This window comes from Coccomyxa subellipsoidea (assembly GCF_000258705.1).
Source record: "Coccomyxa subellipsoidea C-169, whole genome shotgun sequence".
In the NCBI taxonomy this organism is placed as follows: Eukaryota; Viridiplantae; Chlorophyta; class Trebouxiophyceae; family Coccomyxaceae; genus Coccomyxa; species Coccomyxa subellipsoidea.
Window position 1 is genome coordinate 886,978 of NW_005178042.1, and position 15,212 is coordinate 902,189.

At 51.9% G+C, this 15,212-nt stretch overlaps 3 protein-coding genes across 3 annotated transcripts; 1 reads left to right on the plus strand and 2 right to left on the minus strand.

Moving 5' to 3' along the window:
* Nucleotides 1–377: 377 nt before the first annotated feature.
* COCSUDRAFT_64115 (hypothetical protein) lies at nucleotides 378–6,088 on the plus strand (the record flags this gene model as incomplete). The annotated part of the gene is made up of 14 exons (XM_005651674.1): nucleotides 378–609; nucleotides 773–917; nucleotides 1,132–1,211; nucleotides 1,358–1,463; nucleotides 1,677–1,772; nucleotides 2,174–2,297; nucleotides 2,544–2,642; nucleotides 2,842–3,231; nucleotides 3,410–3,558; nucleotides 3,849–3,969; nucleotides 4,287–4,397; nucleotides 4,829–5,009; nucleotides 5,359–5,566; nucleotides 5,974–6,088. 14 exons carry the CDS (start codon nucleotides 378–380, stop codon nucleotides 6,086–6,088), a joined length of 2,157 nt encoding a protein of 718 aa, XP_005651731.1.
* Nucleotides 6,089–7,754: 1,666 nt separating this feature from the next.
* COCSUDRAFT_55211 (hypothetical protein) lies at nucleotides 7,755–12,416 on the minus strand (the record flags this gene model as incomplete). The annotated part of the gene is made up of 10 exons (XM_005651675.1): nucleotides 7,755–7,838; nucleotides 8,180–8,302; nucleotides 8,695–8,796; nucleotides 9,418–9,585; nucleotides 9,952–10,054; nucleotides 10,278–10,516; nucleotides 10,847–11,059; nucleotides 11,239–11,486; nucleotides 12,086–12,190; nucleotides 12,284–12,416. 10 exons carry the CDS (start codon nucleotides 12,414–12,416, stop codon nucleotides 7,755–7,757), a joined length of 1,518 nt encoding a protein of 505 aa, XP_005651732.1.
* Nucleotides 12,417–13,111: 695 nt separating this feature from the next.
* On the minus strand, nucleotides 13,112–14,583 carry COCSUDRAFT_55212 (trypsin-like serine protease; the record flags this gene model as incomplete). Its single annotated transcript, XM_005651676.1, has 5 exons — nucleotides 13,112–13,216; nucleotides 13,368–13,469; nucleotides 13,782–13,934; nucleotides 14,237–14,371; nucleotides 14,491–14,583. The coding sequence occupies 5 exons, from the start codon at nucleotides 14,581–14,583 to the stop codon at nucleotides 13,112–13,114; spliced, it is 588 nt and encodes a 195-aa protein (XP_005651733.1).
* Between the last annotated feature and the right edge of the window lie 629 nt (nucleotides 14,584–15,212).

The following is a 15,212-nucleotide window of genomic DNA, read 5'->3' on the forward strand; positions in this document are numbered from 1 at the left end:
GGCCAAGGACTTCCTGAGATCAGATGCTGGGCAAGTACTTCTGAAGTTATTTGTTCTGTGTGAACTGTGTGAACGCTACTCTCTTTCGTGTTAGTCACAAAACCTGCCATCCTGTGATGACATAAGTGTAGGTGACACAGTACTAAGGCTGACGAACACACCTTCCCGCTTCAGGTTCACATCGTGGCTTCTTAATACAACATCGAAGAGCACTTCCTGTAGCTAGCTGGAACGACTATAGCTTGTAACGTACTGCTGTCTCCTGTTTGTTGGCCTTGTGCCAAGAGATCGAGATCCTTCAGGCTTCCAGCTGCTCTTGAAGGATATATAAGGACTCAGATGGCGGCTTGACAGTGTGTCGGACGGGTTTTGGCACCATGGTGGAGCAGAGCCCTTTTGCATCCTCCACTGAGGCAACGTCCTCGATGTGGGAAGGCAACGGCACAGCGTCCCCGTCAGAGGCCGGCAAGAGAGCTGAAATCGTACCACAGAGCATCATGGGGGCTGAACTAGCTTCCAGGAGGTCTCATTCCACACCAGACATGGCAATCTTTCAAGCGCGGGGCGACCATGCTGGGGAGTCTGCGCCTTCCTTCAGCTTCCATGGTGGTGCGCCTTCTCCTTTTGCTATAAGCATTTCTGGACGGTGCTTACAACAGATCTAAGAGAGTCTCCTCTGTTCAAGAGACACAGCTGTGCACTTGTTGCATGTTTCTTCCAAAGAAAGGCCAAAAGGAAAATCACGGTCACGATCTATCATGCTGTGGAACAGGTTCCCTTAGAAGTGACCAGGGGCAGTCCATAGCACCTAGGCGCAGTGTCAGCATGCCGGATGGGCAGAGCCCGAGGCTGTTGACCGATGCTGAGCTCATTGTGCTGGCTGATCGCATGCAGCATGGTCTGAAAGTCCGGGACAGGTATGCAACAGTATTCAGCCATCGCCCGAACAATGTCCTCCTATTATTCCGTATAGTACAAATCCATTTCTTAGCAGAGCTGTCTCCCTGCATGGTTGCCAGGGTTGCAAGACTCATCCCAGAGGACAGCGGAGACCGTTGGTGTGTTGCTGCAATGTGATATTGCAGTGGTGCTCAACACATTTGCCCTGACACATGCTGTGCGTCATGCCAGGGTGCACCATTTCAAAAAGTACCCCTGCTGCTTCACTGGCGCTGACGCTGTGAAGTGGTTCATCCGCAGCGGCAATGCAGGTGCGCGCGTCTTCACCCACGAATATCACATCCATCAGATAAGATCACCCATGGGAAGAGCGTGGTGTATTGAGTGCCTTGCAATCATATGGATTGGTGGTGCCTCAGATGCTTTTGCTTGAATCCTTTCAATTTGGCTTCTGCAGGCAGTGAAGGTGAGGCAGTGCTGCTGGGAAATGACATGTTGCGTGCCGGCCTACTCCATCATGTGAAGTACAAGCGTCCTTTTGAAAAGAACGGCAACCTGTACAGGTATCCACCCCCTCCTGTGGTGATCCATGCAAAGCCTCATCTGGCACACGGCGCCTTTTGCCGACTACTCCTGTGTGATGCTTTCTCTGGACACCCTGAATAGACTGCGGGAGAGAGTAGCTCGATCACTTTTTTTTCTGCAGCCTCTGCCGCTCTTGCTGTTACCAAAGGGAAGCAGAAGTGTCTCATAGGAGATGGTTTGACCGTGCGCAGGTTTCTGGATGTGCCCAGTGGCGCTTCAGACATCACAGATGACTCACACACAGATGGTTCAACCCTCTCACACCCGGAAGCCCAAGACTTCACCAGGTAATAGACTGCAATCCTCCTGTGCACCCCATTTGCATGCCTGGAATACTGAGCCTTCTGTTTAGACAATGATCTTTATCTGGGGCGGAGCTATGTTGCATATGGCAGCGTCACTCCTTCATCCCACTCCATCTTGTATCACTGGAAGAAATAAGGCCGTGTCTGCTGATCCTATGCTTTACGGCAGGGATCATTATTTGGGGTGGTATTGTGTCTTGCGAGTCTCATTGTGTGGCACTGGATTACTTTAGCCACATGAGCTGATCCCATGCTGATGACAGAGATTATTATTTGGGGTATTAGTGCGTCTTGCGAGTCTCAATGTCTTTGTTGGAGCGTCATGCCGTGAGACATGGCTGTGCTGCCAGTTTTGAGCGTCTGTACGACGGGATGTGGGCCAGGCGGGGAGTTGGCACGCTGGGCCAGGGGGCGGCGCTGCGAGGAACCCAGCACGAGCCTTGGTCCACCGCTGCCGAGCTTGCGCACCTGCAGCGGAGGGTGTCTGAGCTGGCAGCTGAGCTGGAGGTGAGTCTCTGCTGATCAATCCACCATGGTTCCGCATTTGATACCGGTGGCAATATATGGAAGTTCTGAGAACCTGATTAGGAAGAACGCGCCCGGCATGCACATGTGAACGGTGGTGTGCTCCTGACATTTTACCAGCAGCTTGCATCATTGCGAGCTTGTATTGTGTAGAAGCGATCAATAGTGCTGGCAAGTTGTTGAGCAGCTTTATGAAATGGATATTGAGGGCAGCTGCCACATGTGCAGGAGCACAAGGAGCTGAGCAATGTGATGCTGGACTCGATGACGCTGCAGCTGAAGAACGAGCAGCAGCTGTTCGCCCTGCAGCAGCACAGGCTGGAGAGGGTAAGTCACCGCTCTGCTCTATAGTCACCACCAAGCACATTGGCTTCACCTTTACCTTCTGCTTCCCTGGTCCACTTGCTTTGTTGACCCTCTTTGCTTGTCTTCAAGCCAGGATCAAGCTTGACTTTTTACAATCCTCTTGCATCATGCCCCCTGAGATTTGGAATCTCAACTGACAAGGGTGTCCTCCTCTGCACAGGCGATAAGGAGGGGCACATGGATCGCAATCCAGCTGCAGGTGGTGTGGGTGGCCCTAGTGGCACTGCTCTCCTGGCTGGCTCAGCGCCACCTGTCACAGCAGCAGCCCTCCTTCCTGGGCGGCCTGGCACAGGCTGCAGTCCCCGTGCTGGCTGCCATATCCACCCTGGCTGTGCTGGGGTGCCGGCCGTGGCTGCTGGCGCCACCAACGAAGCTGCCGAAAACCGAGGCGGCGCCGGCGCCGGCGCCGGGGGAAGCTGAGGCGCAGCTGGAGGTGCCGGATGGGGAAGCTGAAGGGAAGATGCAGGAAGGAGCAGAGGTGGACGTCACGGCTGATGCTGCATCGGGAAGCTTGGAGGAGCGGAGAGTGCAGCTGTCTGCGCTTAACAAGGTATGCAGAGGCTCAAGAGATTCTATTGTCTTCTCAAGAAGACAGAACATCTTCCAAGAGAGGTTTTTGCATGCGTTTTTCATCAGAGTCATGTGCTCGCGATTTGACACATTTCTCAGGCATCTGCTGAGCTTCTAGGGATAGTCAGGCCCTGATGTGGCCAAGCCATGATGCGCAGGATGATTTGGAGGGGTTGGAGCGGCCGCCGTCCGACGAGGACTTTGCAGGATGGCCGGACGCGCCTTTGCTGATGAGAGCTGCGCCGCTGCCCTACCAGCAGCTGGAGAGTGGAATCGACCCCTGCGCAATTCGTGTCAACGATGGCAGGTGTGTACCTGTTTCGCGGAGATCAGTTAGATTGCACAAGATAAGAAGGGAAGCTGAGTACAGACGGGAGATGTGCAGTAGCTGACTGACGTGCGCAATGAGTGAATGCCAATTGACATTTCTGCAGAGCCTGCAGATTTGCTCAAGACTACTGTGCATCGAGCGTGGTTGAAGAGCCTGGTTGGTCAGACAGCGTAGAAATGAACGCTGTGGTGAATTACAGGCTGCAAGTTGGCTTGGAATAAGAGTTCTGCTTCTTGATCTGCATCTGAGGCTTGTGCGCTGTGCAGGAGGATTGAGTTTGAGACAGAGCTCTTCAAGGGCTGTGCGGTCGTGTGGGCTCGCGGGCTCAGCTCAGCCCCAGAGGGGCTGTTTGCTGGGGAGAGGCGCAAGACAAGCATCACCTTCCAGGTCTGGCATGATAAAATCACACACTGCTCCTGAATAAAGCACACGAGTACGCTTTTGCAGCCATTTATTTCATGTTAGCACTGCTCACCTTGAGATGGGAGCGTGTGAGCAAGGTCAGTGATTTTTCCGGGCAGTACTTATGTTTGCAGGTCTGTCAATTGAATTTCATTTATGTTCATCATACTACCGTAATCCGTGGCAGCCAGTCACGGCATGTCACCGGGGCAGCTGCTCACATAGCAACGGGAGGCTCTCTAGCGAGGTCATGAAATAATTCATGTCAGTATGGCATTGCTGAGGATCTTGTGTATGTCCAGGGGCGCTTCAAGAGGGCTCTGGCAGTGGAGGATGTGGTGACTGGACAGGAATTCGTTCGGCGCCCCAAAAACCTTCCTGCCATGTGGCTGGTTGAGAAAGTCCTCATCAAGGTGTGAACTTTCAATTTACACACCATCGCCCCTGTCTAGGCTGATGTATTTTTTTGGCAAGAGTATATCTTTCTTGGCCAAGTGACTCAGTCTGGACTACCATTTCACTACATTTCAAGAACCTTGATCTGTGGGAACTCTAGGCCGATGTATTTTAGGCCAGAATACAACTCTTACAGTTCACAGTACTGGCAGAATTGCATGATAGTGGCAGCATGATTATCTGGTGGCATGGTACTGGAAAATGTAGAGGTGTTGTTGCTTGCTGTGCTGCCTCTAACCATTGCAGCGCTTGCTTTGAGCTACATAATATTGTACTGGAGCAGTATCTCTCAGTGCAGCAATGAACGTTGTAGTTGTGGTGCACACTGCTGTGCTGCGAATATCGCCTGCAGCCCCTTGAACCGATACAGTCAAGTTTCTGCGCACAGCTGGCGAAGAAGATCAGTCCCAGCATGGACATAGGGCCCCTGTCTGCGCCGTACCTGTTGGCGCCTGTTTTGGCGATGGCCCAGCTTGTGAATGTCAGCGAGCCGGGGCAGCAGCCGGACCTATCCCAGCCCATTCCTGAGGACATGCGCTTGTTCGACCCCAGCCTCATAGATAGCCATGGTGAGACTTCTCTACTGAACCACTCACTTGCACACCCATAGGCAGACAGCTATCATAGCTGTGCGGCCTATGGGAGCCCTGCAAGGAGAATGTCCTTGTTTAGACAGCCATGGGAGCTTATTGTCTTAGCACAATGCAGATCATGACGCGCTAGCCAATTGTCCTGGTGATTGCAGAATACTCTTTACTTTGCCCACAATGCCATTCTGAAATTCAATCCCCATGCTGCTGGCACAACCTGCGGCATGGTCCTGTGCCACATTTTTCTGCTAGGCACCAAACTTTTAATCGTCCCAGGCCTGCATGCATGCAGCCGCATACGAGTATCAATAGTAATCCGCATGCGCAGGGGGCCCAATGGATGCGCTGAAGCGCAAGAAGCACTTTTGGGATCCGAGGCACCGGGCAGGTCATGATTTCACACCGGAGCATGTCTGGACGTTCCAGCTGTACCAGCACTTTGTGGATTTGGGCTCGTATGAGCTCAACATCTTATATGGCTTTGACCTCGGACGCCACCTGGACGGCCAGCCGCTGCAGTTTATGCTCAAGGACAGGTGCGCTCATGTGACACATGCCTTGCTGTCATTCAGGAAGTGTAGTATGAAAAGGATCTCCCTACCCTTCTGGTTTCATGCCTCCCTGGCTCCTTCATCCTACTGCCAGGGCAAGCGGATCCAGAGCAGACTTCTTTAGAAGATCAAATAAAGTGGAATGCAAGGGACAATAGTTGTTGTCAGATTGCATGCGTTCTGAAGACCCGTCCTCTGCCAGCTGCCTCAGTGTGTATGCTGCTGGGTTGGACTGGACTGTCTGTACAGAGGAAATCTGTCATTCTTCAATCGCATGGTTCTGCTGAAGCTTCAGCAGTGTTGCGCTAAATTGCATGGAGCATGCACACACGAGCGTTAAAAATGCTTCAGCAAGTTGAGATACCGAAGAAGTGGCTGTTGTGGTGCAACAGGGACAGTGGACAGTATCTGTGCAATTTCCATGCCTGGCACGAGAAGCTGTTGCCTGCTGCTCGAGCTGCGCATGAGAGCTCCGACAAAATGACAGCACAGCCCTGCAGTGACTAATGCGCTTGATCATGTACATGTAGAGGAGATGCACTTTAGGCGCTTGTAGAATACATGCCTTCCATTCCTGCTGTTTGCTGTTTGTTTGATGTGTAGGCGTGAGATATCCTAGGGGATCCTGGATCTAGGTTTAATCAATGGCGGTCATGACTTGTAAAATATCATTTGCTAGTGAACAGCGTTCTTGAAGTTTGCTGCATTTGGCAGTCTGCTTGTATACACCAGGAGCTCTACGTACAAGGGAATCTCGTCAAGGATTTTAGCCATTGCTGCAACATTGAATTGCGTGGTTTTAAGTACCAGTGACATACAGCAATTCCATGCTGTTCAAACTTGACTACCACCCACACCATATAGTACTTTAGCTCCTGCAGTAAACTCCTGGCTGAAATAATCTAAAGATTTCAATGAGCAGCGGCAATTGTAATGAATGATTTCCTGCCAGAGGCAAGGTGCGTATGCAGACATTTGCATGAGAACGCTGCCGAAATCCTACCCCTTACTACTTCTCCAAAAATGCTCCCTTACAAATAAAAAAAAAATATTCTTCCTAGTAAGCCTACGCCGGCTGTAATCAGCTGCCCTGACATACCTACATCATTTGTGCAGCTTCTCAAATCGGGGCTCCACTTGACTTGAGTGCCTGCATGCGCACTCTGATCAATTGACTGGCCCTTTTGGGTGACAGCAATTACTGAGTCACTTCAAATACTTTGCAACTACTGCAAATACTTGCAATGTCTACTTTGTGTGATGGCTTCCCTCTGTGATCAGTGCAGTTGCACATCTCCACGAAACACAGAGGTGCATGCATGCTGTGTCATCTTCAGCTGCATTCCTTTCCCCATGCATTTCTGTCATGCACTTCTCAGAACGCAAAAAAAAGCACTCGAATAAGCGGTGCCCGGGGGCGGCTTTACATAAGTCCCTTGGGACGATTCCAAGGATAGATTTCATATAGAGGAACAAGCTAGTGATTGCGGCTGCCCTCTTGTAAATGCTAATCTGCAATCACTAGCTTGCGCTCTAACACGCTTCCTGGCTGTAATACACTTGTCTGCTGTCCTATCTTGGACGATGCATGATGTCACGTTACATGTGTGACTATAATTACAGAAATAAACCGGGAAACCCTTAGGACAGAAATCTGTTCCACTATTGGCGCAGATAAAGGTTGCTGTGCACGCAGCAATGCTGCTCTCACGTGACTTCACCCGTTTACCCAGCTATCGTTGCAGCACAACCAAAAAGCTGCCAGCTGGTTCCTGTTGATGCAGTATGTAAAAAAGTACCCTCTGGATTCAATAATAACGTTTACTTCAGGAGTGGCCGGACCTGTTTCCAGTTGATGACTCAGTCACATTATATACCTAGGAAAAGGTCACCCGTGTTGTGGACGATGTGCTTTGGCACGCCTTCCACCACCAAGTTCAAGGGCATTGCAAGCTTTGCGCCAGCTCTCTCGCCCACATCTAGCCAGCCTGAGGGATTACTATCTTAATATGTGTACTTCTCTGGCCCTCAATACCCAGATGACCTCTAAGGAGGGTCTAATATCATGTGCCATCCCTTGATAAGTCCTTGAGGGTCAAAAGAGGTCTTGCGCTGCAGTCGCCATTTGCGCCTCAACAGGCTTGATTGCCTGTTGCACCCCAGCCTGGCATATTCACTGCTTCGGCGCTGGGTAGAATTTATCGCGGATGGCTGCCATGTACACCAGCATGTACTTCTCCCACTCGTCACCGGGAGCCTGCGCCACACAGCAGCACTCACTCATTCAAACACAAATACAAATCAAAGTTCAAGTTCAACCTCAAACTCAAACATGCCAAAATCTCCTGGCACTCTTTCAGGTGGCAACCAGGTACACGACATTGCCAGCCAGCAAGGCTCACACCCAGCAAATGCGAAGGACACTTCACACATCAGTTGCACTGTGCACCACACCACAGCTTCTGCTCATTGGACATCTCTCTGAATGTCCTATCTACTCGTGCTGCTGTGCACGGCGTCAGGGGACGCTGTTCTTGAATCGCATCCTTCCTCGTGCCCATTGGTTGACAGGATGAGACTGCGTTTAGATGCACTCACCTGCCAGAGGGGCTTGAAGAGGGCGCTCTCTGCAGCGTCCAGGCCTCCATGCAGGCGTTCCACGTTGGCGTAGCAGAAGAAGAGGTGGAAGTCCATGCTCGACGTGTTGTACAGCTTCCACACCTGCGGCCAAGAGTCATGCAAGTCAACTCCACAGAGCTAGGGCTGTGTGCGCATACGTCAGCTTGCTTCAGAGTTACTGCCGCAGACCTTCAGTACTTTTGTGCGGAGCAGCAGCTCGCAACATAACAAGTAACGCCGACGCAGATCTGAGAAAATCCTTTACAAACAATATTTCCCCTGCAGGCTGTGTGCCAAGGTCTGATGATGCATGATTATGTCACTGATTAGTACTGATGGATCATCCCTGATACCAGCTAAGATCCCAAGTTTTTCTCGAAATTGGTGCTTCCCATTTCAACTGACAGAAGTGAAGCATGGATCAGCAAAGCAATCTTTGTCTCAGCAGAGGCATCATTCATGCGATGTCAGCGCGAGCTTGACAGCCGTCGCACCTTCCACCCAGACAGCAGCCGATCGGCCAAGGCCGGACGCCCGGCGAGGCGCAGGCCCACAGCGATGGAACGCAGCCGCAGCCCTTGCCGCAGCCGCAGCCTCTGCAGCAGTCATCACAACCCCTCAGCCCTTCAATGCACCCTTCAATTCCCCCCACAGTTCCTGCCTGCGGTCAAGTGTTGCATGCCAGCAGCAGCGGCCGGCCCAATCTCTGGCAGACTGCGCACTTAAGCTCCAATGCACAGAGGCAGAGCCTTTGGGCGAAGGCTGCCTCATTTTTCTCAAAAGTACTCTTCTTCTCCCCTGCTAGTCCTGACTGCAGCCAACCAATGCATGCCAGCAGCAGCAGCCGACCCATGTGGGGCTGACTGTGCATTGACCCTCTAATGAAAGGGGGCATTGCACTTATGCAGAGGCCGACAGCTGGCTTTGGTCAAGATCTAAGAACTTGGTTCTACAAGAGAGAGCCGAAAGGCGCATTCTGACTGATGCCGGCGCCTCGAGCCGTCTCATGGCTAATCTCACCATGTTGGACCAGCGAGCAGTAGTATACCAGAGCATCATTATAAAGGCACACCTTCTCGCCCCAACCAGGAATATGCATAATTGGGAAGCCTAAAACCCCTATAACCCCGAACATAAACCCTTAAATCTTAAACTTGATTTAAAATATCTGGAATGTCATGGCTTGCCTTGAAGGTGAGGGAGTCTTCTGGCAGGACGGAGTTCTTGTCCCAGATGGACTTGTAGGGCTTGGATGTCAGCCGGTGGCGAGGAGGGTGGCTCTGCCAGTAGGGCAGCACCGTGGACTCGAACAGGTCGCAGTACTTGACAGCGTTTGTGGTGCTCGATGCCGCATGCAGAATCAGCGCCTTGGCCTCGCTCGGCCCCTGCAGATGATTGCACAGAGTCCCCCACATGCCTCCTGACGTATTCCAGACGCCTGCCATGCTGCATCTACCTAGCTCCTAAGCCTGGCAGGGCTTTCTAAACAAATTTTCTCTCTAAAGAACTTATTTCCTCGTGTGATAGGACATACGATTTCTTGGGCGGATCCCAATCAGATTTATCAACTTCAAGTAGATTTTGGGTAATCTATACAGCTTACTGCTGCACAGAGACTCCACACAATGAGCCTGTGATCATGTTGGAATTGCTGGCGGATGGGCATGGGACTCGAGATGGTTGATTTAGAGTCCCCTGGCATGTGCGCCTCCAGGGAGATATTGAAAACAAGAACAAGTAAAGGGGTTCACCGCGTGCAAGGCTGCGGCGGAGAGCAGCACAACACTGGCCACAACGTCGCAGGGGATGCAGTCAAACACATTCTGCGGGTCGTGGACACAAAGCGAGCCATGCCTGCGGCAGAACAACTCCAATGAGACAGCAGAGAGGAATCTGTCTTAAACGAGTTGTTGTCAAAGGTCACCAGCCTTGAGTGCTTTGCTGCATGACTCAAGGAGTGCGCCGTGCAGCAAGCACCAACCTGTCACGGCTGGACCTTCAAACTCGGGGATTAAAGTTGCAATCTTTTGAGTGGTGTCCATGCGCAAGGAAACACTCAGGGTACAGAGTTGAGGACCGCAGAACAAAAGGGATAGGAGCACCGGATGCGAATGCCAGGATGGCACTGGTGACGCCGGCGGCGTTGCCGAAATATCCCGGCAGGGGCGCGCATGCGATGCAGCCGATGACTGACGGCCGCACGATGGCGACGCGCATGCGTCCGGCGGCGTGCGCGTCCGCCAGCAGGGACTCCGCCATGTGCTTGGTCAGCGTGTAGCAGTTGGGCAGGCCAACCTCGCGCAGAAGCGCCTGCGCCTGTGCATGTGCCGGGCCAATGGTTTAATCCCCCTCTGCATGTAAAGAACGAAGGTGCGGTCATTTACACTGTCTCGCGCATTAAGAGGGCGCTGTCCACCAACAGTGTGACACTGGTCCTAACAGTCTTGTAACTCACATCGATGCATGCATAGATGTTTGCGGTTGCCACTGCTTGACATCCTGCTGGAGAGGGATATTTGTGCAGCTGACAGAGTCAAATTATGAATATATAAAGGTTGGAACTTAAGTGATTGTATTATCGTCTCATCCAGGGATCATGGGTTTTAGCATCAGTCAGCTGATCATGTTGTGTGTCACATGCCCCACCTTGCGCTCGGCCTTGGCGTGCGGCAGCGCTGCCAGCTCAGCCGCCAGGCTGTTATGTCTTATGGCCTGCCCGTTGCTCAGATAAAGAGGGTAGATGTCCTCCTCGATGTGGCTGCCCCTGCCGTGGTGCGCATTCACGTACGCCGTTGACACGTGCACAAAGCCACGCAGCCGTGGCATTCCCTCCGCCAGCTCAGCCACCCGCTTCGTGGCCTGCATGCACCAATCGTGATTATTCCGCAAAAGCTTTTCTAATGACAAAGGCAGTGGCACGTGCACCAGATGATCAATTTGAAGCATTGTGAAGCTGCCATCTAATCATGGCCTGGCCACCGGTATGGAAACTGTCAAGCCATGGTCAGAGATGCCCAGCAGAAAAGAAAGATGCCCACCAGGTAGTTCTGGTCCAGGAGAGAGTGGACGTGGTCGAAGAAGGAGATGGAAGCCGCGCTGTGGACGACCCAGTCCACCTCAGCGCAGAGCCGTGCCAGCTGGCGCTGACTCAGCCCGCAGTCAGCCTTGCTGATGTCACCTTCCAGCACCTCCAGCTTCGCGCGTACCGCGTCCGGCAGCCGTCCATCCTTCCACATGCTTTGAAATAGCGGCCGCTTGTGCAGCAAATGGTCTAGCCGCTGCTCTCCTGCAGAAGGCACAGCGCAGGAGGTCTTTAATCACTTCACTAGTATGATCACCAACATTACACCCTTTTCCTGCCAGAGGCAAGGTGCATATGCGGATGAGCTGCATGTAAAGGCTGTCAGCATCCTCCCCCTTTTTGGACTCGCCAAATCCCAAGCAAGACCCAATCAACCGTAGGCACGTGCACGGTGCTCAGTATTTGTACCGCCCCCGGCCTGCCGGGGGGCCACTTTGACTTACAACGTTTCAGCAGCTGCATTGCGGCTGCGGCTGCTCATAAGCGGAGGAATTCTTAAGCAAACTGCAGACAATGTTGGGTTCTGCGTGAAGGTTCCCTTCATTGTTGTGCAATTTTTAAATGCGCCCACTGGGAGGTAGATAAGGTGTACAAATGAGAGTGATAGCCTGACTAGAACACGTGCTTCCAAAGGGGGGATCAGCATTAATACTACCGTCAGTGCCACATGACGCTGTCAAGCAAACATGCGAACAAAGATGCAAGTGACAACAACTGACCTGGGTCGGTCCCTAGGAGCAAACCCACATCAGGGTGTCAGAGGCTGGGGGCTTCGCATGCACAAGTTAAAATGATGTATTTACCTGACTGGCCCTTCTTGCTACGGACGAGCAGGATGACTTTGCGGACGTCAGGGCAAGTGCGCAGCAGCTGCTCCAAAGTGACGCTCCCCACGAAGCCCAGAGCACCTAAGGGTGCAAAGAGGCCCTCATGACACCAGCAGGAATTCCTGGGGAAGAATAAAGAGCTCAAAGCTCACATCATCGGGAAAGGGGGCGCACCTGTCATGAAAACCGTTGCGCCACTGAAGGCAGAGCGCACTGACACCGATTGGTGCACGGCATCGGCCGGTTGTTTGGTGCAGGGTGGAGCCACTATCCCATCGCGGTCCGTCGCCTCCTTTGCAATCTGCATTCCGTTTTTATCTGCATTGCAGCACCAGGCACGATGCACTTACTCGCTGTTATTGCGGGACAGAATTTGACAGCTTCCATCAACACTGGAAATGGATGGAATCAACACTGCGGCATACTCACAGTCTTGAGTTGTGCAGATCATATTCGTTCTTGTCATATTGATAATATGAAATTCAAAGGCAAGATGGGTTGGTGGCTGTGACAGACACAAATAAAACGAAGACGTCCTAGGATGGAGACTCAAACAGGATCACTCGTGCAAGCGGCAATAAAGACAGCATGACAGTCTTTTTGAAATTCTGTTTCCTCTGCACAACGCAGATAAAAAAAACAATTCGAGGGGCTGGCTAGCATCGTTGAATGCAGGCCAGCCCACCAGTGATGGCCTTTGTTTCCGGACGGATGCGCGCCAACTCTCAACAAGCTTTCTCCCTTTTACTTGCAGTTCCGATCCTATTGATCACATCAAATCGCGTCAATTTTTGTCTTTAGGCTCAACATCCTCAGATGATGCACGAAAATCTGGCAAGAGCAGAGCTGTCGTTCCAGTTCGATCGTGAGATAACGAAAGTTTTCTTGGACTGCTCCGTGCTAGATGATTCGAAAATTCCATCCTTGGCAGTCATTGAAAGTCACTCCTCGCGCAACATGATGACTTGCTAGGAACCAAATTTCTCGAACAGTCTTAACCTCTCAGCCCATCCCACGTCCTGTGGGATTTCCGTAGACAATCAGTTTTGGCACAATGTCCAGTACAAGATCCGCTGGCAGTGCAAAGTTCACTCCACTGCCCCTCCCCTGCAACCCACAGCACATATGACAATCCATGGTCACCACGCCTCCCCAAATTCACTCACTGTGGTGGGCACCGTCTCAGAAATATCTGGCACCTCTCGTTACATCCTGTAATTATATATTCAAACAGGAGCAGCAAGGACAAGGAGCTCACCGTTCCTTTCCTGGAGAACGTGGCAGTGCTGATGCCTATCAGGCGGCCACTGGAGTCCAGCAGGGCGCCTCCAGAGCTGCCTCCATTGATCGGCGCATCAGTCTGCATGCCACAATCTACGCTTGCAGCGTCTCCAGTCTTTTGCCGGGAGAGACTTGGGACGACTTCTTCAAGAACAGGATCATCATGTCCACGGGGAACTGCGCATCTGATATATCCCCGAGAAAAAATTGCAAGACATACAAGGCAGATCACCAAGAAGTAAGCCCTGCGGTGTTATATCAGGTGGACTACCGTAGGAGAAGAATGAACTCTCCCTTCTCCCTTGATTCTCCCTTCTCGTTTACATCCTTCGCTTTCATCCTATCTTGCAAGATTAACTCTACCGGAACTTTGATTTGTAAATTTGCACACCTGAATGGCGCCGTAGGTCAGGGTGTTGACAGGGGATGGGATGGCCCTGTTCAGGCCGCTTACTACCCCGGCAGTCATCGTGCGCGATAGCCCCCGGGGATTGCCGATCGCAAACACTGACTGGCCCACCTTCAGCCCCTTTGAGGAACCCATCTGCACACACAGCACGGCACATCTTCTGCCCTGCATACCCTGCATGCCCCAGCTGGCGGCGGCCGGTGCAAAAGGCTGAGCACCGTGCCCACTGTTGATTGGGTCTTGCTTAAATCTCGTGCGTCCAACGAGGGATAGGAATTTTGGCAGCCTCAACTGCGGCTTGACTTCATCTTGCCAGTTGGCGGGCCAAGCATACTTTAATAAATATTAACTGTAAGAGAAGTACACCTCCTGAAAGGCCCTCCTGGGAGTGGAGTACACAGAGCAAAGATAAGTGTTATGGCATGTGAATTGGGCACCTTGATGGGCTGGAGGGTTTCTGGCGGAGCATCGATCTGCAGCACTGCCAAGTCATGCGAGGCATCCGTGGCCACAATCCTCGCTGGCCACTGACTAAGTTTGCCATCCGGACCCTCAATACCCACAAATGTCCTCTGCAGGGGCCATCAAACGCGCTAAGATTAGGGTGTCATCCATGATCGAAAAACACTGCAATTTTGTGGCCTCTGTAAGAACACAAATGAAGTGTTTGTGAGCTGACAGACGGACCCACCTGCGTCTTTGTCGTGTCCTTAGCAAGCTTTGCAATGCAGTGATAGTTTGTGACAATGTGCGGCCCCACCCTGTCGATCAACAGACTGCACATTGATCAAAGCACACACTTGACAACACGATGCAACACATCAGGTAAAACGCAGCTGCTGCATGCACGCTTATTCAGGAGGACAAGTGAATGTGCTTCAGGAATTCTGAGGTACCTATCCCATACTATCCCACTGCCTGTGCCTTCCTCAGTCTCCACGCCGTCCTTCACTTGGAAATCTGATATGGACACCACTGAATATGCTGCAAGACAGGGAAAGTTCATTATGTGCATGAGATCAGTAGCTTCCTTGACCTTCCTTGCCATATCCAGTGCTCCATGCTCCACTTTTTCAATTCCCATCCTCCTATAGTATGGCTGGGACAGGTGCGCACATGCAGAATCAAATACTCTGCTGGCCATTTCTTCATCCACTATTGCGGCGTGTGCTGGTCCTGCAGTGCTGCCAAGAATTGCAAGGCCTGCCAGAAATCCCAGGCATGTGCGCCTGTCTGCCAAGGTTGATTTTGTCTCTGGAAGTCTACCGCTGCTTTTTTCTGGGCTTCTAAAGCCTGCCTGACACCTGATGACACCAGGTCATGGAATTCAGCAATGCTGGAATCGAATGCAAAGCAATGATGCTGTCCTGCACACGTGCACCTTGTACAGATTTGAATAGGATTCACAAGTAG